General features: G+C 39.5%; 1 protein-coding gene across 9 annotated transcripts in view; it reads right to left on the bottom strand.

The window, feature by feature from the left end:
* SYNJ1 (synaptojanin 1) overlaps nt 1-25,622 on the bottom strand; it is a 108,189-nt gene that overhangs the window by 78,116 nt on the left and 4,451 nt on the right. For 8 of the 9 annotated variants that reach the window (XM_023190475.3, XM_026456045.2, XM_023190495.3 and 5 more), the window contains exons 3-4: nt 3,043-3,129; nt 933-1,200 (exon numbers count right to left, since the gene is read on the bottom strand). The exons of the other annotated variant lie outside the window; for it this stretch is intronic. In XM_023190475.3, the coding sequence (XP_023046243.2) occupies nt 933-1,200; nt 3,043-3,129 (355 nt within the window). The remainder of the gene's footprint in view (nt 1-932; nt 1,201-3,042; nt 3,130-25,622) is intronic. 9 annotated transcript variants of the gene reach the window in all.

Below are 25,622 nucleotides of genomic sequence, written 5' to 3'. Positions count from 1 at the left end.
AACACAGTTTTGTTACAATTAAATTCATTTCTAAATTTATACAACTATTTTAAATGTATTTTTGAAACGAAAATTCAGTCTAGATCGGGTGGAGCACAGGGGTTTTATGTCACATGCCAACTTCAATAAACCGACAGTAGCTGCCTGCCATGCTCTGCTGAGGACTCCAGAGAAAGAAAGAGGGTTACACTCATTTAGCAATGTCTATCCCTTGTTATCTCTAGACATAACAACTACTGAACTTTTTTTTTTTTTTTTTTTTTGTAAAGCAAGCACAAGTTTTATTGGGGGAAATACAAATACACTCCAAGAGAGTGGGCTGACCCTGCTGGAAACACCCCCAAGACATTCTACATTGTGATCTTCTATTGTCTCAGTTCTTTACCCAGTTCTCACCAAAGTTTGGGGGATCCTCCCTTACTGTGCTTAATGCACATGCACAGGAATGAGTGATCAATATGAATCCTATCTAATGGTGGCACTGCTTATTACCACCAACCCAGAAAGGTATAGCCATCAATTTTGTATTCATTGTGCCTGCTCGGCGCAATGAAAGGGGAATTCCCCTTTGCCTTTTTCCTTCCATATCAGGATCTAGTTAACAACATTCTGACAGTTCAACCACGGAGTGAGTCCTGGGCATCCTAAGAGGTGTTCCGGGGCATTCTTTCCAACATGGATACCTCCCCGTCATGCCTGCTCATATCTGACTACCTACTCTTACATTTCTCCCTCAAGGCATGGGGACCCAGAAATCTTTTGGGAGATGGGGCAGAGGTCCTTCTCTGTAGCTACTTGCTGCTGAAAAGGGGCATCGAGGGTCTTCAGGGTCCTTCCTCCTTGCTTGCTGTCACGGTGAGGAGGTTTTGACGACTGAACAACTGCTGAACATGTTATGTCCCAAATCACCAAAAGGGAAAAAATGAACTCACCAGAAAAATCTATTATCTGTTGTCTGTTCTTGCATGCTACGATGCGCATTAAGACTCAAATCTAAACTGATGCCAGATGCAGACCATGCAAAATAAAAGTTTCCTGAATTCAAAACTTTCCGCACTTCTGAAATGCGATCCTCATCTGAAGAATCAATTCGCAGTGATATAAACTCAGTGGAAGTAACTCGGAAAACTTCAGATTCTTGAATTTTTCCAACAGACATACATCCAGTGACTAGGACCAGATAATGTAACATAGTATCACCTGCAAAACCCAAAGATTTTACTGGATGAAAAATCCCAACATTTTCAAGCTATTTCATTTCTTCTTGCACTTCTATTTTTAAAATCTGACATTGTGATTATTTTAACTTATCATGGATGTGCTGAAATTCACTAGACATTTTGGTTGAAAAAAATCCTTGTTTAAATATATTAAGAAATAATAAAGCATTTAAACATTAACAGGATAATCTCACACAAAACTGTTCCTGAACTTACTCTGAGGCTATAAAAACTTTATCAAATAATTGGCTGAGTGCGGTGGCTCATGCCTGTAATCCCAGCACTTTGGGAGGCCAAGGCGGGCGGATCACCTGAGGTCGGGAGTTCAACACCACCCTGACCAACATGGAGAAACTCCATCTCTATAAAAAACACAAAAATTAGCTGGGCGTGGTGGCGCATGCCTGTAATCCCAGCTACTCAGGAGGCTGAGGCAGGAGAATCACATGAACCTGGAAGGCAGAGGTTGCGGTGAGCCGAGATCGCACCATTCCACTCCAGCCTGGGCAACAAGAGTAAAAACTACGTCTCAAAAAAAAAACCAAACAAACAAGAAAAAAACTTTATCAAATAAAAAAGTATGTGTTACCTTCTCTACTTTTGCTTAATGACTGTCAGAAAATTCAGATAAGATAAAGAATTCACATTCATTTTTACAAGATCTTTGTAAATAGTAAAGTCGAAAAAATGGTATACTATTGTGAGCTGATGATATTGATGACATATGGGCAAAAGTCTCTGGTAACAATTTATAAAGCAATTTGGTTTACAAAAACTTTCATAGAGATTGTTTTCATGTAATTGTGACAAAAAGTCTATGAAATTAGTATAAAGTTGAAATTGAACAATGGTATACTGTGAGCATGGGCTCTGACACAGGTAGAAGTGGCCCTGAATCGTGGCTCCATTACATATTAGCTGGATCAATTTCAGTACATAGCATAACCAACCTGAGATACCATCTCTTATAAAAAGAGATTAAAGCAAATATCTCATTACACTGTGAGACTTACCCAGGACTAATCAGCAAAGCACCTAAGCACAGTGCTTTATATGTGATAGATTCATAACAAACGACAAATCTCCATTTTATAGAACAGTGCTACTCAAAGTATGGTCCAGGAGACCATACTGTGAGAAAGGACGCTTACACCAGATTGGATATCAACTATACTACTAAGTTCATCCTTTAGTTTAGCTGACTTTTTTTTCTAGTAAGACTTTATCAATGAAAGAAGCCACATGTTGATTTACATCATAGTGCAAGCTCCTTATCTTATCACGGATCAATAACAAAATAATTTATGGGCCAGTACCAATCCTGAGGCACCACTTCGAGCCACACAATTATAGATAAACTAGTAACTGCAAAGGTTACTCTGCAGCTTATGGTGACATTAAGTGGCAAAAAAAAAAAAAAAGGCTCAAGCAGAGCTTTCTGAATTCAAAACAGATGTCTTTTCCACTATAAACCAAGAAAAATCAGTGTAGTTCTAATGAAGACACTTTTTCCTAAATGCACTGAAGCAACAAAAAGGAAAATGTTCTGATTTTCTCTTTTGACAACTGACACTTATCTCTTCAAGTGGTCAAACCAGAGACTGTCTCCGAACTTAGACTTCCATGAGTTTGAGCATGTAGCATGCCTTTTTGGGCAACAAACATTATCACAACATTAGCTACATTAATGTTTAAAAGATGTTAGCACATGTGTAGCTTAAATAAAGAGTCTACAATAATTCATAGCTAGTCCCTCTCAAATCCTTAGAATTACAAAATAGAAATGAAAAAATGGATGAATTCTACTGGATGATAAACTTACCAAGATTTAACCGCAAAACACCTAAGAGTCCATATGCATCCAGTACTTTGGAGTATGTACCCTTGATTGCCTCTTTTTCTGCAGATGCTACAAAAAAAAGTTTTAGTTTAAGAAAAATGACCTGAAACATTGGATTCTATTTAGCTAAGTATAAATCCAGAGTTTCAATCAAAAGTTTCTAAATCTGATATTCTTAAATGTACTGCATAAAGTATTTTCTCAAACTAGTAACATAAGTATTCTTCCCAAAGAGTTAATAAATTATTCCAAGACCATCTATTAATCAATCCATCCTCTCCACTGATCTGAACTCTGTCTTCTTATCCTTTTATTCTTGACAGAATAGTGCTTGACACTTAGAAAACTGACAAAACATTTAAATGATAAAAGCTAATGGCAACACTTGACTACACAAATGTAGTGCAAGAATGGGGAAATCTGATTCTGAAAAGACAAAAGTCTGGTCTTTGCCTTATTTCTTCTTCTATAAAGTTATCTTGCTAATGAATATAAACCACAGAATAATTTTCCTAAGACAGGCTATTGTGATTATTCTATTGAGAAGAAAAAACAACAACAAAAATCAAATCCTGAAACTTTAAAGGAAAAATCTTCCTAGCACTTAGCAAATACATATTAAAAAATTGACAAAGAACCAAAGAAATATTAACAACCAATATTTCAAAGGACAAATACAAATAATACATCCCACAGTCTACAGTTGATCCTTGAGAAAGATACCTTCCCTTCCTTCCAGGTTTCTTTCCTTCTTTGCTGCTTTCCCTTCTCCATTATCTACCCCACACTCAACTCACTTCCTGGCTGACCGGTTTACACATTGTTTACTTCTTATCTCCTACACATATCCCCTTTCCTTTATCTACAAAATAGTATGTTTGGCAATATTAACGTGCTCCACGTTAGAAAATCATGTAAGGAGATCCTTATGACTGGCTCATTTCCAGTGCATCTTTATTGCCAACAAAAGGGCTCTTCTTAGCCTACTGCTTTGCCTAATAGTCCTTTGTACTTCTCATTAGAGATCTTTTGCTTTGCCTGGAAGCTCTTCTCCAGAGTCTACAGAACATCTCACTTTCCCTGCCTGCTTCACCTCTTTTCAGACCATGTAGGCTTAAGCCTTCTTCCTAGTGATCTGGCTTCTGCCTTCTGATGAGTTTTGCTCTGCTAGTTGCAGCACAGGCTAAGACTAAATGACTCAATCACTCAATTAGCTGACATTTTCACAATTCTCTAATGTGTTCATTATTAAGTGTGGGCCATTATCAAACCACCCAGTATGAAATTAGGGAGTGGAGATTTCACCAACCCATTAAAGTGATGGGGGTTTATATTTCATTCTGCATTCCTTGAGTTCCTATTATTATTATTATATCTTATGTTTGTACAACAGTTAATCCTAACATTCCATGACAAACAACCCAAATATGAAACATTACAATATAAACTTTAATTACATCTTATAAAGCAAAATAGAATTGCCTTCTCCTAAATACTGCCTCTTTAAGAGTACCACATGTACTGTAAACATTATACAGACTTGTTATACCTCTTGGGACAGAAGGCATGACTTCCAGGATAAATATTATTCTAGAATTTTACAAGTCATATGCCATATACATTTAAAATACAATCACTAATATAGTTATATAGAAAGTACTAGATATATCCATTTCAGCAGCAATCATCATTTGGGTTCAAATGCCAGGAGGCAGAAGACTTAAGAAGAAAATATAGTTTTTTTTTTTTTGAGACAGAGGCTAGAGTGCAGTAGCACAATCACAGTTCACTGCAGCCTTGACCTCCAGGGCTCAAGTAATCCTCCCACCTCAGCCTCCCAAGGACCTGGGATTACAGGCATATGACACCATGTCCAGGTAATTTTTTTTTTTTTTTTAATTTTGTAGAGATACAGTTTCTCTATGTTGCCCAGGCTGGTTGGGAACTCCCCAGCTCAAGCAATCCTTCTGTCTGAGCCTCTCAAAGTGCTGGGATTACAGGCATGAACCACCATGCCTAGCAAAAAATATATTATTAACATTAAGTCACCACCTTCCTTTAGAAAACAGAAAAGTCATTCTATAACTTAAATTACCATGTAACAAAATGTTCTCTCTTCTAATAATGCATAATAATTATCTTCTCATTAATTACACTCCAAACACATGAACATATGTCTCTCAGGACCAATGAAGGCCCATCTGTTAGACTATCATCTAATTTGAACATGCAAACAAATACCTTGCAGTTTAGTTATTTACATGTTTGTATTCTATTCGGAGACTCAGGAAACAGGATACACACATACCCACACACACACCTTAAAGTGCATACACTTAGAGCCAAATGTACTTTTAATTCCAGACACTTCCAATTTCATAAGAGAAAACAGTATCTTCTTCCTAAATATATTTGTATCTGAAGGACAGTAGATGTTTCCCTATTTTATGATATATGCTTCAAGGGTTTTGAGTAGAGTGGAAGGAGGCCCAGTACTGGCCACTAGGAAAAGAAGGATGGCCCGTGCATGAAGCTGAAGCTAGAGGAGGGGGAAAAGGGCGTCCACTCGTGGGAAGGGCAGCCTGGCATGAGTTCCTGAAGTCTGACTAGGGTGAGGAGCGGACTGTCCACCCAGGTGTGTTAGGGGCACCCTGACATGGAAGTAAGGGTTGAGAGGGATGGGGAAGGCAGGGTTTTGAAGTGCCAGTGGGGTAAGGAGGGTACCTATACGGTGGAGGAGGCTACATTGGCAATAGGAGAGTGGTTATCTACGGGGAATGATCAAGAATAATGAGAGCCAGGTTTCTCACTGTCAGAGAAGGTACTCACAAATGCAAAGAGAGAAACTAGAATGGACAGTGTTGATTAGAATTGGAGTTACCAGGCTGGGCGCAGTGGCTCACGTCTGTAATCCCAGCACTTGGCGAGGCCGAGGCAGGCGGATCACCAGGTCAAGAGATTGAGACCATCCTGGCCAACATGGTGAAACCCTGTCTCTACCAAAAAAACAAAAAATTAGCCGAGTGTGGTGGCGGGCACCTGTAGTCCCAGCTACTCAGGAGGCTGAGGCAGGAGAATCACTTGAACCCAAGAGGTGGAGGTTGCAGTGAACTGAGATTGTGCCACTGCACTCCAGCCTGGTGACAGAGCGAGACTCCATTTCAAAAAAAAAAAAAAAAAAAAGAATTGGAGTTACCAGTGTTTTCTAGATAGACTGAAAACAGACAAAAAGATATAGAAAAGATATAGAAACACAGATATAAGTATATATGTCGTATACATATATAGTTACATATACTCCTTAGCACCAGCCATTGAGCAGACCCGGGATCTATAATACTCTGGCAGCAATGCACACACCTAGCATACTTTGGCTTCTACATACCATTCTCCACTAAAAGGAACTACTAGGATTCCTGAGAGAAATGGTCGATTCCAGGGCAAAGGCAAGGACAGAATGAGCCTGAAACATAGTATTGTGCCAAAAAGTAAGCAAGTGTTTAAAGGATAATGGAGATATGTCACAAACATGTAGAAGGCAGCTTGAAGGGTTTCTACTGGTGAAATCCAGGAAAATTTAAGCATCAAAACAAATAATAAGAGTAATGGATTATAAGCCTATGAATTCAGTCTCATGAGGAATGGGCAACATAAAAAGTCTTCCTGACATGCCTAGCAAACCATCACCTTTATCAAGTAATCAAAGTGAACACCAACAGGGAGGGGCCTGGTACAGTGGCTCACGCCTGTAATCCCAGCACTTCGGGAAGCTGAGGCAGAAGGAGCGCTTGAGCCCAGGAGTTCGAGACCAGCCTGGGCAACATGGCAAGACCCTGTCTCTACAAAAAAAATATTAAAATTATCCAGGTGTGGTGGCATGCACCTGGGGTCCCAGCTACTTGGGAGGCTGCGGAGGGAAGGTTGATTGAGCCTGGGAAGTCAAGGTTGCAGTGAGCTGAGATCATGCCACTGCACTCCAGCCTGGCCGACAGAGTGAATCCCTGTCTCAACAACAACAACAATAAACCAAAGTGAACACCAACAGTAAAAGGACAAGTCAAAACTGTGAGCCACCTGTCAAAACACAGTGAAAAGAGCACCATTGCTGCAGTACTCCTGCCAGACGTGAATAACCTGAATCTATGCATGAAAAGCCATCAGACCCAAAGTCAAGGACAGTCTACAAAGTAACTGGCTTTCACTTTCAACATTTTTAAGGCCACAAACATCAAAGGTTGAGAAATTTTTCCATTTAAGGAGACTACAGAAACTGACAACAAAATAAAACATATGCATCTGAACTAGATCCTTTTGCTATAAAAGACATCGTTCGGGCAATGGGTAAAAATTGAAGAGAGGATAAAGATTAGACAGCAGTAATGCATCACGGTTAATTTTATGATAGTGAGAGGTGACAATGTGCTAGCAGCCCTTACTCTCAGCACCGCCTCGGCCTCTGGCCTCGGCGTCCACTCTGGCGGCGCTTGAGGAGCCAGCCCTCCAGTCTGCCATGGCACTGTGGGAGCCCCTCTCTGGGCTGGCTGAGGTCGGCGACTCCTCCCTCTGCTTGCGGGGAGGTGTGGAGGGAGAGGTGCAGGTGGGAACAAGGGCTGCGCTGGCCGGCCGGTGTGAGTTCCGGCGGGCGCGGGCCACGGCACGGGCTGGGCGACCCCGCACACGGAGCAGCGGCTGGCACCGCCGGCCCAGGGCAGTGAGGGGCTTACACCTAGGCCAACAGCTGCGGAGGTTGCGCCGGGTCCCCCAGCAGTGCTGGCCCGCGGACGCTGCACTCAAATTCTCGCCGGGTTTAGCTGCCTCCCAGCGGGGCAGGGCTCTGGGCCTGCAGCCTGCCACGTCTGAGCTCCTCCCCCTGCGGTGGGCTCCCGGGCAGCCTGAGACCCCCCCACCCCCCAACAGGCGCCTCCCCCTGCTCCGTGGCGCTCGATCCCATGGAAAGCCCAAGGGCTGAGGAGTGCAGGTGCCACTGGGGACTGGGGGGCAGCTCTGCCTGCAGCCCTGGTGCAAGATCCACTAGGTGAAGCCAGCTGGGATCCTGAACTGGATGGGGACTTGGAAAACTTTTATATCTAGCCAGAGGATCCTACGTGCACCAATCAGCACTCTGTATCTAGCTAACCTAGTAGAGACTTGGAGGACTAGCACTCTGTGACTCTGTCTAGCTCAAGGATTGTAAATACACCAATCAGCACTCTGTGTCTAGCTCAAGGTTTGTACATACGCCAATTGGTACTCTGTATCTAGCTAACACTGTAGCTAACTAGCACTCTGAGACTCTGTGTCTAGCTCAAGGATTGTAAACACACCAATCAGCACTTTGTCAAAATGGACCAATCAGCTCTCTGTAAAATAGACTAATCAGCTCTCTGTAAAATGGACCAGTCAGTAGGTGGGGCCAGATAAGGGAACAAAAGCAGGCTGCCGGAGTCCGCTGTGGCAACCCAATCAGGTCCCCTTCCACACTGTGGAAGCTTTGTTTTTTCGCTCTTTGCCATAAATCTTTCTGCTGCTCACTCTTTGGGTACAGGCTGCCTTTATGAGCTATAACACTCACCACGAAGGTCTGCAGCTTCACTCCTGAAGCCAGCGAGACCATGAACCCACCGGGAAGAACGAACAACTCCAGATGCGCTGACTAAGAGCTGTAACACTCACCACGAAGGTCTGCAGCTTCACTCCTGACAGCGAGACCACGAACCCACCAGAAGGAAGAAGCTCCAGACACATCTGAACGTCTGAACAAACTCCGGACACACCATCTTTAAGAACTGTAACACTCAACGCGAGGGTCCGCGGCTTCATTCTTGAAGTCAGTGAGATCAAGAACCCACCAATTCCAGACACAATAGTTTTATAAGAGAATGTCTTTCTAGGAAATACATAACAAAGTATTTGGGGGTGATGGGGCATCATGTCAGCAACCTATTCTTAAAAAGTCCAGAGAATCCACTCAGTTCTGGGGCAAGAAAAAAAAAAAAGAAGTCCAGAGGAAAAAGGTTATTTATACCATACTTCAGTCTTTCTGTATGTTTTAAATTGCTTCAAAATTAAAATGTTTTCAATGTAACCAGCAAAAATAATTTTTAAAAATACATATACTTATTCCCAGATAAAGAAGCTTTTATCTCTGACGTTAATAAGGTAAACTCTCCTAAATACCTTGTTATTCCCTCCCCGTACATTTTTTTAATGGGGAAAAAATATTTTCTTATTTTATGAGACTCCATAAAATTCACAAAAATACATGGTGGAAGGGGGAAGAACCTAATTAAATTACTGCCCCACTTCTCTGGTAATTTAATTCTAGAAAATAATTTTAGAATCTTCTACTATAAAGAGATTATTTAAAATAAGAAAGGCTATACAACATTACATAAAATAATATGTATAATCTTTAGATAAAATACAGCACTTGGAAATATTTTATAATCATCACCATCATTTTTTTTCCCTTAATAACCTCCTTTGTATCCCATGCTTCAGCCAAAATGAATAATTTTGTTGCCCACATGTTCCACATTCTCTTCCCTCTCTCCCTTTGTTCATACTATTGTTTCATCAGGACCAACCTTAATCATCCTTGTATTTCCAAATATTACCTATCCTTCAGTTCCAAACTAAAACACCACTTCCCTTCCCAAAGATTTTCCTTGATCACTCTAGTTGGAGGTAAATCTTTCTCCCAATTTATACTATAGTTACATCTAAACTAGTAACAACAGAAACTACGTCTTCTTTCTTTTTCCTCTTGTTTTTTTTTTTTTTTTTTTTTTTTGAGACAGGATCTCACTCTGTCACCCAGGCTGGAGTACAGTGGTGCAATCACAATTCACTGTAACCTCAAGCTCCTGGGCTCAAGTGATCCTCCTGCCTCAGTCTCCTTCCTGAGTAGGTAGGACTACAGGCACTAATACTATAGGACTATACTGAGTAGTAATAGGACTATAGGGACGTGCCACCATACCTGGTTAATTTTTATTTTTTGTAGACACAGGGTCTTGCTATGTTGCCCAGGCTGGTCTGAAACTTCTGGCTTCAAGTGATCCTCCTGCCTTGGCCTCCCAAAGTACTGGGATTACAGGCATGAGCCACTGCACTTAGCCTCATTTCCTTACATCTCAACACCATACCTACCTAACACAGAGACTCTGAATGAACACTGCAGCTGCTGATTAAATATTCATCTAACAGACAAAAACAAATGGAGAGGTTGTGCATTAAATAAAATGTTTTGCTAATTTAAAAATAATACATAAAATGGACCACCTGAGGTCGGGAGTTTGAGACCAGCCTGGCCAACATGGTGAAACCCCGTCTCTACTAAAAATACAAAAATTAGGTGGGTGTGGTGATGCACGTCTGTAATCCCAGCTACTCAGGAGGCTGAGGCAGGAGAATTGCTTGAACCCAGGAGGCAGAGGTTGCAGTGAGCCAAAATGCGTGACTGCACTCCAGCCTGGGTGACACAGTGAGGCTCCATCTCAAAAAAGAGATAAAACATTTTACTTTATCACTGAAAGTATCTGAATGCCCTCATTACTGAGATTCACATTCAACAACTCCTCAGTTATGTCTGGAAACTTTCAAATGTGTATGTCTGTGGCAGGGAGTAGTAAGGTGGGGGTGGGAAATACAGGCATTGTTAAATGATTGCTAACCAGGGTTTAAAATACTGAAGTTTATGAAGTGGCAGGGTGTGTGGGGGAGCTCAGAGGAAACAAACTGAAAGAATGAGCGGAACTGAAAGTTCAGGAGATACAGTGTTAGGGAAGTTCAGGTCACTTTCCTGCTATGCAGTCTTTTAAGGTATTTACTGCACTTTCAATGAACGGAATAAACTCCCTTTTGTAAAGAGGTATTTTTTTTTCCCCTCCTATTCATGGTGGTTATTAAACAAACAAGATGCTAGGCAAAACAAACCTTTCTTTATAAGTTACTGATATCTAACCATAAGTAGGTAGGAATGTCCCAGAAGAGAACTGCTTTTGGAGTGATTCTGAGTCCATCAAGATCGACAGCAGTTCAGCTAAGGTAAGGCGGCCTGCACCTCATTAGTTTACATGCTGAACACATAAGCTAAAGCAAATTCCAACTTCTAAAGTTTCTGCTATACCATCTTAGGAATAAATAGTACCTAACTCCCTCTATAGCTCATTTTAAAGGAAAAGACTCTTTATTTTTCCCCTGTCATACTCAACACCATTTTTTGATCGTACCTTTTCTTAGGTACCTTTTTTTTTCCATTTGATACCAGCTATTTATTAGAAAAGAAAAACTTTTTTGTGGGCCCAAAAAGAATCGTTTTGCTGGGCATGGTGGCTCATGCCTGTAATCCTAACACTTTAAGAGGCCAAGCAAGTGGATTGCTTGAACCCAGGAGCTCAACACCAGCCTGAGCAATATAGCAAGACCCCACTCTAAAAAATAAAAAATAAAAATAAATTTAAATTTAAAAAAGAGCAGTTTCTCCATAAAAAATAAAGGTGGAATGATATGTAACAGGTTAGGTATAACCAAAACTTGCCACATAAAGACAATAAGAAAATTTTAACAACAAGATTCATTTTTCAATGGCCTATTAATCACAGTACAATTTAAAAGCTACATAAAAACCAATCTTACTTAAGTATTAGAAATATATTTCAATTCACCCATGGATCCAACTCACTTTTGCTACACAAAAACCAATCTTACTTAAGTATTAGAAATATATTTCAATTCACCCATGGATCCAACTCACTTTTAGACATTAAAATTTTTACTGACTTAGGAAAAAACACTGCCAGTTGGGCACAGAGGCTCACGCCTATAATCCCAGCACTTTGGGAGACCCAAGGCGAGTGGCTCACTGAAGTCAGGAATTCATAGAGACCAGCATGGTGGAACCATGTCTCTACTAAAAATATAAAAATTAGCAAGGCATGGTGGTGCACATCTGCAGTCCCAGCTAGTCAGGAGGCTACGGCAGGAGAATTGCTTGAAGCCAGGAGGCAGAGGTTGTAGTGAGCCAAGATCACACCACTGCATTCCACCCTGGGCGAGAGAGCGAGATTCTGTCTCAAAAAAAAAAAAAGAAAAGAAAGAAAAAAACTCTGCTTTTTTTTTTTTTTAGACAGAGTCTCGCTCTTGTCACCTAGGTTAGACTACAGTGACGAGATCTTGGCTCACTGTAACCTTTGCCTCCTGGGTTCAAGCAATTCTCCTGCCTCAGCCTCTCGAGTAGCTGGGATTACAGGTGTACACCAACACGCCCAAATAATTTTTGTGTTTTTAGTAGAGATGGGGTTTCACCATGTTGGCCAGGTCGGTCTTGAACTCCTGACCTCCTGTGATCCTCCCACCTTGGGCTCCCAAAGTGCTGGGATTATAGACGTGAGCCATGGTGTCCAGCCAAAAACACTGCCTATTAAACTCATGTACTTACATTATGCTTAAAGAGTACTGACAGAATTCTCGCTGCCATGTTTTCATGTAAAAGGAATGGAAATCAGGTGGGGTGTGGTGGTTCATGCCTGTAATCCCAGCACTTTGGGAGGCCGAGATGGGAGGATCACTTGAGGTCAGGAGTTCGAGACTAGCCTGGCTAACATGGTGAAAACCTGTCTCTACTAAAAAAAAATACAAAAATTAGTCAGGTGTGGTTGCAGACACCTGTAATCCCAGCTACTCGGAAGGCTAAGGCATGAAAGCTTGAACCCGGGAGGTTGAGGTTGCAGTGAGCCGAGATTGCATCATTGTACTCCAGTCTGGGTGACAGAACAAGATGCCTTCTCAAAATAAATAAATAAAAACATAAATAAATAAATAAAAACATAAATAAAAACATAAATAAATAAATAAATAAATAAATAAATAAATAAATAAATAAGGAGGGAGAGATAGTAGGTAGAAATATAGAAAAACAAAAGCGTCCATGAGTTGATAATTATGGCGGCTAGGTGACATATATAACAGTTACACTATTTCTCCAAATAAAATCTTAAAAAAATTATTCTCATTACGTTCTTTAAAATACTGGATACATTCAGAAAGGAGAGAAGATAACTCTGGCCAATTATCTTGAGAGCCAGAAGCTACTGGAATTCTAAGGGATCAGAGAAGTACTTTTCTCTAATTACCCTAGACCATGAGTGCATTAGCCAAAAGTTCAATAGGCATTTGAACTTTTTTTTTTTCCCCCAGACAGGATCTGTCACTCTCACCCAAGCCTGAGTGCAGCCTGGGTGCAGTGGCATGATCACACCTCACTGTAACCTGAAACCCCTGGGCTCAAGCGAATCTCCCACCTCAACCTCCCAAAGTGCTGGGATTATAAGTGTGAGCCATTGTACCTGATCGATTTGGACTTTCATAAACTTCAAAGGGAGTAGTAAGTCCTACAATCTTTAGAATGGTCCCATAGCCCACACTTGCCAAGGCTCTCAAACACTCATCAAATAGTAAATGTATATTAAATTAAGAAAGGAGAAGATTTAGTAATTCCACAATGGAGGCCTTAGGAAGGGTAAATATTGTTATACCCTGCCATCAATGTTTTCCTTACATTCATCCTAAATAATTTAGTTTTAATATTCTACCTGTTGAAACGGAAACTATCCTTGGAAAATAGTAAGTTTGCTTTTGCTCATTATCACAGAAGAAGTTAGGAAATATTTAAAACTACATAAAGCCATGAGGTAGTAATATCCTACAACTTAATTCAGATAACTCAACTCCTTCCTTATTTTAGTTCTGTGCATGTTTTCAAACTTCTTTTACCCAAACAAATTCATGCATGACTGAAGGGAGGCCCAACCTACAACTATTCCTCTTTAAGCTACCGGAAGGTAACAAAAATAGAAACTATAGAAGTGGTCTATTTATAGACTACAGAAAACACTCAGAATATAAATGTATCAATTGTTCTCTATCAAAATTTAACATATCAATTGTGCTCTATAATATTATTTGACATCCTCCACCTTTTTTTTTCTGGAGTGACTTAATTTTTTTTTTTTTTTTTTGAGATGGAGTCTCACTCTGTCGCCAGGCTGGAGTGCGGTGGTATGATCTTGGCTCACTGCAACCTCTACCTCCTGGGTTCAAGCCATTCTTCTGCCTCAGCCTCCTGAGTAGCTGGGACTACAGGCACGCGCCACCAGGCCCAGCTAATTTCTGTATTTTTAGTAGACATGGGGTTCCACCATGTTGGCCAGGATGGTCTCGATCTCTTGACCTTGTAATCTGCCTGCCTCGGCCTCCCAAAGTGCTGGGATTACAGGTGTGAGCCACCATGCCCAGCAGTGACTTACTTCTATAATACTATGTCATGTGACATAACTGGCATTATTCAGCATTGTTGTATTACCACCTCGTTTCTCAAATTAGAATTTAAGGCAAATAATAAAGTATTAGGATCAAACTATAAAAATTCAGATGAAGACATAATCATATGCCTATTTCTTGATTTTCATGAGTTGTGGCTCTAAAAGAGAGGTTTGTTAAACATAAAATAGTTGTCACATGATAATCACACCTGCATTGCTAACTCCACATCTGAACAGGAAAGAAACAAAATTAACTTCTTATCCAAGAGCAACAGGTAACTTAAATGCCACTTTCATTTAACTTTAAAAGTATTTGGAGGATGAAATTTAAATGTAAATGTCTCCAACTTCTGATGAATTATAATAATTTAAGCTAAATAATAAAGCCATGCAAATGAAGGGCCCATTATCCAATGTCAACATTCTGCTGTGGCTCAAACCTTCCGGTCTGAGAATACACTGTTCTTCCCCAGCTGATAGAGAAGACCAAGCTACAGAAGGTCAATAACAATGTAAAAATAAGACTGCATGTTAGAATGATCTCTCTAGAACCACAATTTGCCTGTGGTTGCATGCACTGCAGTTTGTGGTGAGCTTATTTGCATGCAGACAGCACTTTCGTATAGAACCGGAGAACCTCCTGTGTGAGGATCCTAGAGATCATGCAATCCAAGCTTCCCATTTTCAGAAGAAAAAGAGTAGGGGTTTGAGCATTCATCCAAGATCACATAACTAGCTGGCAGTTAAGCTTCTTTCCATTCATATATAAAGAGAAAAATTATTTTAAAAGGAAAAGGTTCCTCTTATAAAAGTAATTAAAATTCCAGCTGAAAGACATTAAACTATCTAAATTAATGTCCTATTTAAACTTCACATTCTAATCTTGGTGACATTTAAGGGAAAACAAAAAACAAAAAACTTACATTCATTCACGCAAGAAGTATTTACTGAATGCCTACCATGCACCAGGCCCCTGGTAAGGTTCTAGGAATAAAAACAGTCAGTACCGTGACACCTTCTTAGGAATCAGATTAGGAAGACAGGTATTATATAACCATACGAATGCAAAATTATAAATTATAGTCAGTACTGTAATGGAGTTCCAACAGATTACAATGGGAGAACCTAATTTAAAATTGTTTGTTGGAGGAGGACAATTATTAGAATAAACCTCACTGAGGAAGTGACCTTTATAGTGAGACAGGAAGGCTAGCCAAATAAAGAGTGGAGATAAAAATGTTTCAGGTGACATATATACTTCGATCCAGCAGTTCCATTCCTAAGAATATATCCAACAGAAATGTGTACATATATGTACCAAAAAACATGTACAAGGATGTTCATACTTGTGTCATTTATAATAGCAAAATTGGAAATAAAGCAAATGTCAACAGCTAAATATTTTAATATTCATAAAATGGACTACATTGCAACAAAAATGAGTAAACTACTGCCACTTGCTACAATATGGATGATTTCCCATGTAACAACATGGATGATTTCATTGAGTGAAAGAAGCTAGATACCAAAGAATACGCAGAGAATGACTCCATTTATGTTAAGTTGAAAAACACTTAAAACTATTCTATGATATAAGAGGTCTGAATAGTGATTATCTTTGCAGATCATAATAAAGATAATTGGGAAGGAGCATGAGGGGATTATTCTTGGGAGAGCTCTCTGGTATGCCAGTAATAATTTTCTATTTCTCAACCCAGTTGTGGTAATAAGGGTATGTTTATCCTATAATAATATATCAAGCTGTATGTTTAAGATTTATATACTTTTCTACATGTATTATAATTTCAAAAAGCTTATTATTTTAAAAAAATACATTTGAGCAGAAAGAACAGCATATGTAATGACCCTGAAGCCAGAAGGAATTTGGTACATTCAGAAGTCAAAGAAGGCCAATGAGGTTGGAATATAGAAACCAAGAGGTAAAGTGGTAACAGGTTGAAGAGGGAAGCTGAAACCCGATTTTATTATAGGTCATCTTAGAGTTTAGATTTTAACTTCAGTGGCCAATCACTGAAGAGTATTAGGCAGGGGAATAATAAGATCTAAATTGTGTTTTTTAAAAGACTGCGGGGGGTAGGTAGGGTAAGTAGAAGCAGAGGGACCAGTCAAGGAAGCAATTGTAATGATCCATGAAAGAGACAACAGAGTCTTGATTGAAACAGAGCCAGCTAAATGGAGGAAGTTGCATGGAATCTCAAGGAAATTAAGAGGAGGAATTGACTAGACTTGGTAATAGACAGAATGTGTGAAATGTGAGGGGAAGAGGTAGAACAGAGAGAATGTGTGAAGTGTGAGGGGAAGAGATGTTGAGGATGATTCTTAAGTTGTCTGAAACAACTTGGTAGATGGAGTGCAATCCATTGAGATAAGGGAGACTGAAGAACATCAGGTTTGAGGGTATGCAGTGGTTGATAAGACCATCAATACGGTACCTATTTCAACTCTTCCTCATTTGGTAGCTACCAGTTTGTGATACTATGGAAATCACAGAAATTTCTACCTTCTTCTGCCAATGATCTACCTGATCCAAACAGCACATGATATCTCAATAGTCATTTTTGGTTCGGGAATACACAAACATTCAATCCAGTGCAAGGGGAAGTGCATTTTCATTTTGTAGGTTCTAACTCATTATCTGAGTTTCAAAAAGCTGGATCTCAATTGTGTCATCCAGGATAATTATTCAACCCAGCTCTGTATCAATCCCACGTCACTTTGCCACAACTAAAAATCTGAAAACTATACTTTCTACTCCATTCTCTAAGAGAATTGATAAAACTAGGAAACAAGATAGGCCAAAGATATATTCCCAATGCTAACCAAGGACAGACAACTAATGAGCACTAACGTACAACCAGCTAGAAATTTACTTAATTATAAGATTCCAGAATTTAAAAATAAAAACAAAAAGAGGCTGGGCATGGTGGCTCACGCCTGTAACCCCAGCACTTTGGGGAGCTGAGGCAGGTGGATCACTTGAGGTCAGGAGTTCAAGACCAGCCTGGCCAATATGGTGAACCCTTGTCTCTACTAAAGAGATACAAAAATCAGCTGGCCATGGTGGTGCACACTCGTAATTTCAGCTACTCAGGAGGCTGAGGCAGGAGAATCACTTGAACCCAGGAGGTTGAGGTTACAGTGAGCCAAGATCATGCCACTGCACTCCAGCCTGGGCAACAAAGTGAGACTCTGTCTCAAAAAAAAAAAAAAAAATTAAAAAAAGAAGATTCATTCTACTTATAGTTCACACATGGTCCATAGGATATTAAATGACTTTGTTTATCTATATTTCAGCAACAGATTCAACAGACTACAACAATCCTATGGTCCACCAGTGAACAGAATGAAACATAACTCAAAAAATATTTATTGCTAAGAGGTAGTTATATAAGTAAACACACTTTTATATATATAAAGTTAAATAAGACTATAATGAAATAGAAACACAATTTTAATAAGTACATTTAACATATATAAATATTTAATGTTTTGAGACAATAAAGTTTTTAAAAATTTTTTTTCTTTTCACTGACTCAGTTGGCCCAGAATTATCCAGGAATTTCAAGGGTCTAAAATTTTTTCATTCTGAACTGAGGAAGTAATGAGTATCCAACCCAGAAGAATTTATACATCTCTCCAAGTACCAAATTTATTTTCTCCAAGTGTCAAATTATTCAGTAATTTGGTTCAGTAGCTATGAAATGCAACCCAATGCGAATGCATGTGCTCACATATGTAACACCACAGATCAGCAATGGCTTATACTTATAAACTCTATTTAAGTTGGAAAAAGATAAAATACAAATTCTTATTAACGACCATTAAAACACTCAAGCAAATTTTAATTGTCACCAGTAAAAATATGATACACAATTTTTAAAACTATACTTCCTTTTGATACTCTAATTACAAGGCTAACCTATTGCACTAGCCTATTCCATTCTTCATTGTTTCTTTCACTTTGTATTCTTCTTTCAAAATTTCACTGAATCAGACTTTATAATCTCAAAAGTTTTGAAAATGTTATATTGGATGCTAAGAAAGGTAATACTACAATATTAAACTAAACTAATCAATATAATTAGCTCATATTTTTTCAACCTTCTAATGTCTGAAAAGTCTTTATATCTTCATTTGTGGTTGGGTACAAAACTCTAGGTGGATGGTTTGGTTTGGTTTCTTCCTTCCACTACTTTAAAGATGTTCCCAATTTCCTCTGGCTTGGATTGCTTGTAAAGAAAAGTCTACTATCATTCTTATCTTCACTCTTCTTCTGTACATGTGTGTCTTTTCTTCCTTGGGCTAATTTTAAGATCTTCTCTGTATCACTGGTAAACAGTAATTTGATCATGTATTTGAGTATAGTGTTCTGCTTTGTGTTCATTTAGCTTCTTGGATATGTGGATTCATAGCTTTCATCAAATTTGCTAAATTGCCAGCTATTATTTCTTCAAGTGTTTTTCTTCCCTAACACCTTCTTTCTGGGATCCACATATTCATGTACATTGGGTCACTGGAAGTCATCCTGCAGTTTACTGATGCTCTGTGTATTTATTTATTTCAGCCTTTTTTCTCTCCGTATTTTATTTTGGACAGTTTCTATTACTATGTCTTCAAGTTTGCCAATCATTTCTTCTGCAATGTCTAATACAGTAATCCCTATCACATCTAGAAGTCTAATTTGGGTCTTTCACTTTTTTTTTTTTTTTAGAGACGGAGTCTTGCTCTGTTGCCCAGACTGGAATGCAACGGCATGCTCTTGGCTCACTGCAACCGCCACCTCCTGGGTTCAAGTAATTCTCCTGCCTCAGCCTCTCGAGTAGCTGGGATTACAGGCGCCTGCCCCCACGCCCAGCTAATTTTGTATTTTTCGTAGAGAGAGGGTTTGATCACGTTGGCCAGGCTGGTCTTGAACTCCTGACCTCAGGTGATCCGCCCACCTCGGCCTCCCAAAGTGCTGGGATTAACAGTGTAAGTCACCACACCTGGCCTCTTTCACATTTTTCATATCTCTTCTTAACAGGCTCATATTTTCCTCTACTTGTTGAGTATATGGAGTATATTTATAATAGCTGTTTTAATGTCCTTATCTATTACAGCATCTGTTTCTACATTTGACTTTGCTCCTTATGAGGTGTATTTTCCTATATTCCTATAAATATTCTTAAACTTCATTCTGGGATACAGTTATTTGGAAATTAAGTTACTTGGAAACAGTGTCATTCCTTTGGGTTTGCTTTTAAGCTTTGTTAGGGAGGGCTGGAGTGGAATTTAGTCTAGGACTACTTTGCCCCTTTACTGTAGCAGTATACCCTTTTCAGTACTCAACCCAATTCTCCATGCAAGACTTCTCCACTCTGGTTGCTAAACATGAACTATTCCCAGCCCTGTGTGAGCTCCAGAAATTTTTCTGCCTAATCCTTTTTGGTGATTCTTTCCCTGCCTCAAATGGTTTCCTTACACCCTGGCACCGATCAGCACTCAGCTGGTCTCAAGTGGAGTCCTCTACAGATCTCTGGAGCTCTTTGTGCAACTGTCTCATCTTTAGCACACAGCCCTGAGATTCTGGCTGCCTTGGTCTCCCCATATTCCCTACTCAGGAATCCTGTTAAGTTTTGTTTGAGTGACTCTTCTGCTGCTGTGGCCTGGAAGCTCTCCAGGCAGTAAGCTGGAGCATTCATAAAGCCCACCTCACTTGTTTCCCTTCTCTTGGGGGTCAGCATCTTATGCTGCCTTTTGTTCAAGGTCTGCAAATCATTCTATGTATTTTGTTCATTTTGTTGTTGTTAAATAAGGTAGGAGGGTAAATCTAGTTCTTGTTACTCCACTGTGGTCAGAAGCTCCTGTTACAGTCCTGAGTTACTTATATTTTATAGGACAAGTTAGAACATCTGATAGACATGAGATGATGCAATAAAAGTCACAGAGTTTTCACTATTCAGTGAGAGTGGAAGTTCTGCCTTTCCTTTTTATTTTCTCATAGAAAAGTTAAGTGGTGAAGAAATGAAAGTACTTAAGAACTAACTACCGGTTTGGCCCTAGGTTAATCCTACTACCAACCCAGAATTAAAAAGTTCAGTTGATTTTCTTTTTAAAGAGTTGACATTCAGGGGCACATAAGAAAAGAAATATGCACCTTCCAGAAGTATTTATAAAAAGAAAATGAATTTTTGCAACCCTAACATAAAGTGATATCCAACAAGTCTAAATTTCATGATTTCTCTGCTGAAAAAGTCAACTATAAAAAGTCACTTCTTCCCCCAACTTGCAAATTTTTCTTAAAAAGAGACAGGACACTGCAACTTATTTAAAGGGCAATCATGCTGACAGCATTTGGCAATTAAAAAAAAAACAAACTATACACAGTGTTTAGCATTACCACCTACTACATTTATCCAAAATTCTAGAACCTGACATTTAACTTGGCCCAGGAAAGAAACTTTGTTTTTAATGACTTTACTGTAAATTAAACCATACTTTCTCCTCTAATATATTAATAGTTTGCAGGGAAAAACACAAGTGTACAGTTCCCTCATTAGAAAATGCTACCAATTACACCTTAACCTTAACACCTTCCCTTCTTTTCATGCTTCATTCCCCACCCATGAAAATAATAGCCACACAATATACAGTAATACAATAGCTTCACAACAGCACAAACAATAATTACAGTAAAAAAATTAAATGGTAGGACTATGTCATTAGAGCAGTTATCTTTCCATTCCTCAGTTTCCAAATCTCTGAAACACGGATAAAAGCACAATCTGAACTGAATGAAAAAAATTGTGTCAAATGCCACATCTCCTAAACTCTGTGCTAAGATGCCCCACAGCACTATAGCAAACTCCCAGGAAAGCTGCATATTTTAAACAGAAGGAAACACTGAGATTCTCAACACATGCTGGAAACCAGCCAAACTATTAACCTGAGGTGCTTCACAGTTGTCATATTAGATTGCAGTGCATTCCTTGGATGATATATATTAGTGAAACTGGGTTTTTGCTGGCTGCTGTGATAAAAGCAAGTGTCACCTGCAAATCGATGAGGAACAGGATGGCAGTGTTCAATCTGTTCCAAGGTTTGAAAAGCTATCCAGGCTGGGAGCAGTGGCTCACGCCCGTAATCCCAGCACTTTGGGAAGCCATGGTAGGCAGATCACCTGAGGTCAGGAGTTCAAGACCAGCCTGGCCAACATGGTGAAACCCCATCTCTACTAAAAACACAAAAATTAGCCAGGTGTGGTAGCAGGTGCCTGTAATCCCAGCTACTCAAGAGGCTGAGGCAGGAGAACTGCTTGAACCCAGAGGCAGAGGGTGCAGTGAGCCGAGACCGTGCCATTGCGCTCCAGCCTGGCTGACAAGAGTAAAACTCCATCTTAAAAAAAAAAAAAAAAAAGAAAAAAGAAAAAAAAAAAAAGAAAAGCTATTCAGCGCTCAGTGCTCAGCAAGCACATACATCTCAGTAAACTGTGGTTATTTATGAAGAAAATAAATTTTCTACTTTTTTCTGCATTTTTTTTTGAACAGCTATAAAAGTTGTTGGGACACACATATTTATTGGACCTATTTAATAAACAGAACTATTAAGTATTGTCTGTGGCAGAGGGGTGCTGTGAAAAATTTAACGAGGCCAGGCACAGTGGCTCATGCCTGTAATCCCAGGACTTTGGAAGGCTGAGGCGGGCAGATCACCTGAGGTCAGGAGTTCAAGACCAGCCTGACCAACATGGAGAAACCCCGTCTCTACTAAAAATTCAAAATTAGCCGGGCGTGGTGCCACATGCCTGTAATCCCAGCTACTTGCAAGGCTGAAGCAGGAGAACTGCTTGAACCTGGGAAGCAGAGGTTGCAGTGAGCCGAGATCGCACCACTGCACTCCAGCCTGAGCAACAAGAGCGAAACTCTCTCAAAAAAAAAAAACAAAAACAAAAAAACGTAATGAGATAATAAGGTCACCATAAAACAATGAAGTTTAAAAACCTCTGGCTTAATGTTGTGACTGGCAGAATAAGCTTCCAGTAAGTGGTAGCCATTATCATTTCACTATGATTAGTCCTTTAACTATGCAGTTTTATAGAAAAGAGAGGATTATTTTGAATTCTGTAACAAAGATCTCAGAATATTGTCCTATAGTATTATGACTTACATTTAGTATTATATATAGTATTATGACTTAACGTTGTAAGAAAAAATTAGGTAGACAAAGAATCTCATATGGACAACCTGTAGGAAAACCAGGTCCAGTGTTATGGCCTTGCTATTTATAAAATGCATGATTTGAGTCCTAATCTGACTCAAATTATGCTACTTGAAAAGTCTGAAAATAATTTTACCACTAGACAGATAAAAGCAATTCATCCTTACTCCTATGCTAGCATGTAATATGGAAAAGAGCAAAAGTTTTAATTTTAAGAGTTAGGAATCCATAGCGCCACCTCACATCCCCATCTTTTACGTGACTTCTGTTTTTACAGTTATCCTCCATTTCCCATATGCTGACCTTTTCTTTACTCCATCTTCTATTTAGGACATAATTATGAAATGAATCATTCACTTTATTGAAGCCTGAGATGGGCTGTAAAACACTGAGACTGTAAATGTAATGCACGTATGTCAGACTGATGGCTTGTCCTTCTCCTGTGACAGTCTTTGTGTATGTGTGTGTAAACTGTAGAAAGACGAAGAATAATGAATTGTGCACAAAGCTGAGAGACATCTTTTATCTCTTAATAAATTGTTTCCAGGAAAAAAATATGTACCTGTTTATAACTTGCTAACCATCACACAAGCTGCTTAAACTGGTAGATGCAGCAAACTAGTCACAGAGCTCACCTGCTACACTGACCCACTATTCCAAAGACATCAAATTGCAATTTAATCAAACATTTGCTGTACAAATACTTTTCAAAAGTATTTGAAATGCTAAAACTGAGTAATGCTAAAAATGGATACACTACTAAAAAACATATTAACTGTTATCTAAGAGTAAGAACTTTTTAGAAGGTGTTTTAAATAAATAAATGCAACAGAAGAAATAATGAAATTATTTTCTATTTTAAACAGATAATTCTGAAGGCCAGGCGTGGTGGCTCACACCTATATTCTCAGCACTTTGGGAAGCTGAGGTGGGTGGATCATGAGGTCAGGAGTTCAAGACCAGCCTGGCCAACATGGTGAAACCCTGTCTCTACTAAAAATACAGAAAAATTAGCCAGGTGTGGTGGCGGACGACTGTGGTCCCAGCTACTTGGGAGGCTGAGGCAGGAGAACTGCTTGAACCCAGGAGGCGGAGGCTGCAGTGAGCCGAGATCGCGCTACTGCACTTCAGTTTGGGTGACAGAGCAAGACTCCATCTTGGGGGAAAAAAAAAGTAATTTTGAAACAAATTAATAGTACTTATAGAAATAATAAATAACATTTATCACAGACATTTCAAATTGGCATTTCAGAAGAACCTTAATAATGTGGGTAATAGTTATTTCCAATAGAATTTGTCAATAACAAATCTAAATAATGTGTAATATATGTCTTTTGTACCAGCAGTTCAGTCAGATAACAATTCTTAAAAATATAGGAAATAGGCCAGGCGCGATGGCTCATGCCTGTGATCCCAGCACTTTGGGAGGCCAACATGGGCGGATCACCTGAGGTCGGGAGTTCGAGACCAGTCTGACCAACATGGAGAAATTCTGTCTCAACTAAAAATACAAAATTAGCTGGGTATAGTGGTGCATGCCTGTAATCCCAGCTAAGTACTTGGGAGGTTGAGGCAGGAGAATCACTTGAACCCGGGAGGTGGAGGTTGCGATGAGCCAAGATTGCGCCATTGCACTCTAGCCTGGGCAATAAGAATGAAACTCCCTCTCAAAGAAAAAAAAATACTCCGTCTCAAAGAAAAAATAAATGTTATATATATATATGTGTGTGTGTATGTATGTATATGAAATAAGTTTTATAGGGCTGCGCTTGGTGGCTCACGCCTATAATCCCAGCAATTTGGGAGGCCAAGGCAGGTGGATCACTTGAGTTCAGGAGTTCAGATCAGCCTGGCCAACATGGGTAAAGCCTCATCTCTACTAAAAATACAAAACTTAGCTGGGCATGGTGGTGTGCACCTGTAGTCCCAGCTACTCAGGAAGCTGAGACACGAGAATCACTTGAACCCAGGAGGCGGAGGTTGCAGCGCACTGAGATCATACCACTGCACTCCAGCCTCAGCGACAGAGCAAGACTCAGCTCAAACAACAACAACAAAAATATACAGAAAAAGACCTCATATTTTCAAACATAATAACTGCATGTTTATCAACTTTGTAATCTAGGTTAGTCTTTCCCTTACTGTCATTCATTTAATAATCACATTTTCTTCAAGTATGAGTAAAACACTACACTAAGCACTAAGACTGCAAATATTACTAGGACACATGGGCCTTTTCCTCAAGGAGCACGGCATCCAGACACAGAACCTGAGCACAATTCCCCATGATATGAAGGCACTATACTCAAAGTGCTACAAGAGTATTGGCACTTAGTTCAGCCTGAGAGTTTTAAGAAAACTACTTAGTAGCCCCATAAAAGACAACAGCATTAAAATTCTGGAAACATGGTTATTTTGGATAAAATCTGCAAGCCAAAAAAAAAAAAAAAAGCAATCCCCTAATCTATCACAGAAAGGCCTATATACATTTTGCTCAGAAATGAGCATCACTATCTAATTATATCAGAACATCCAGGGGGCTGGAGCCCAGATACCAGTATTTGTAAAAGCTGCCCAGGGGACTATAACACTGATAATGTCATAACATCATGACTGATTCAAGCTTAGAATCCTATCAACATAAAGACAGTCTTGAGGCTGCATTAGTGAACACTCGGGTCCCTAAGGGGATCCATGGTCTGAGACTATTTTCATTGTATTTTTACTTGCAACCTTTTGGTATGTGCTAATAACATGAAAGATAAAGTTTCATGTTTGGTATCTCATGACACTTCAGCATAAGCCAAGAAAATTAAGTGATTGCTAATCCTCAACACTGTACACTGATTAAAATGTCCGTTTAAAATTTACTCTTTAAAGTAAAGCCAGGGCAAGTAGAGACCTGAAATTAGGAACTTTGGGTACATAAAGACCAAGTCCTGCTAAGGTCACTTCCACCACCCATTTCCAAGAAAAACACCTACATATGAGCATTTAGACAGCAAAAAACCCAGCACATAA

This window comes from Piliocolobus tephrosceles, chromosome 19 (assembly GCF_002776525.5).
Source record: "Piliocolobus tephrosceles isolate RC106 chromosome 19, ASM277652v3, whole genome shotgun sequence".
In the NCBI taxonomy this organism is placed as follows: domain Eukaryota; kingdom Metazoa; phylum Chordata; class Mammalia; order Primates; family Cercopithecidae; genus Piliocolobus; species Piliocolobus tephrosceles.
This window is presented reverse-complemented; position numbering and strand designations above follow the sequence as displayed.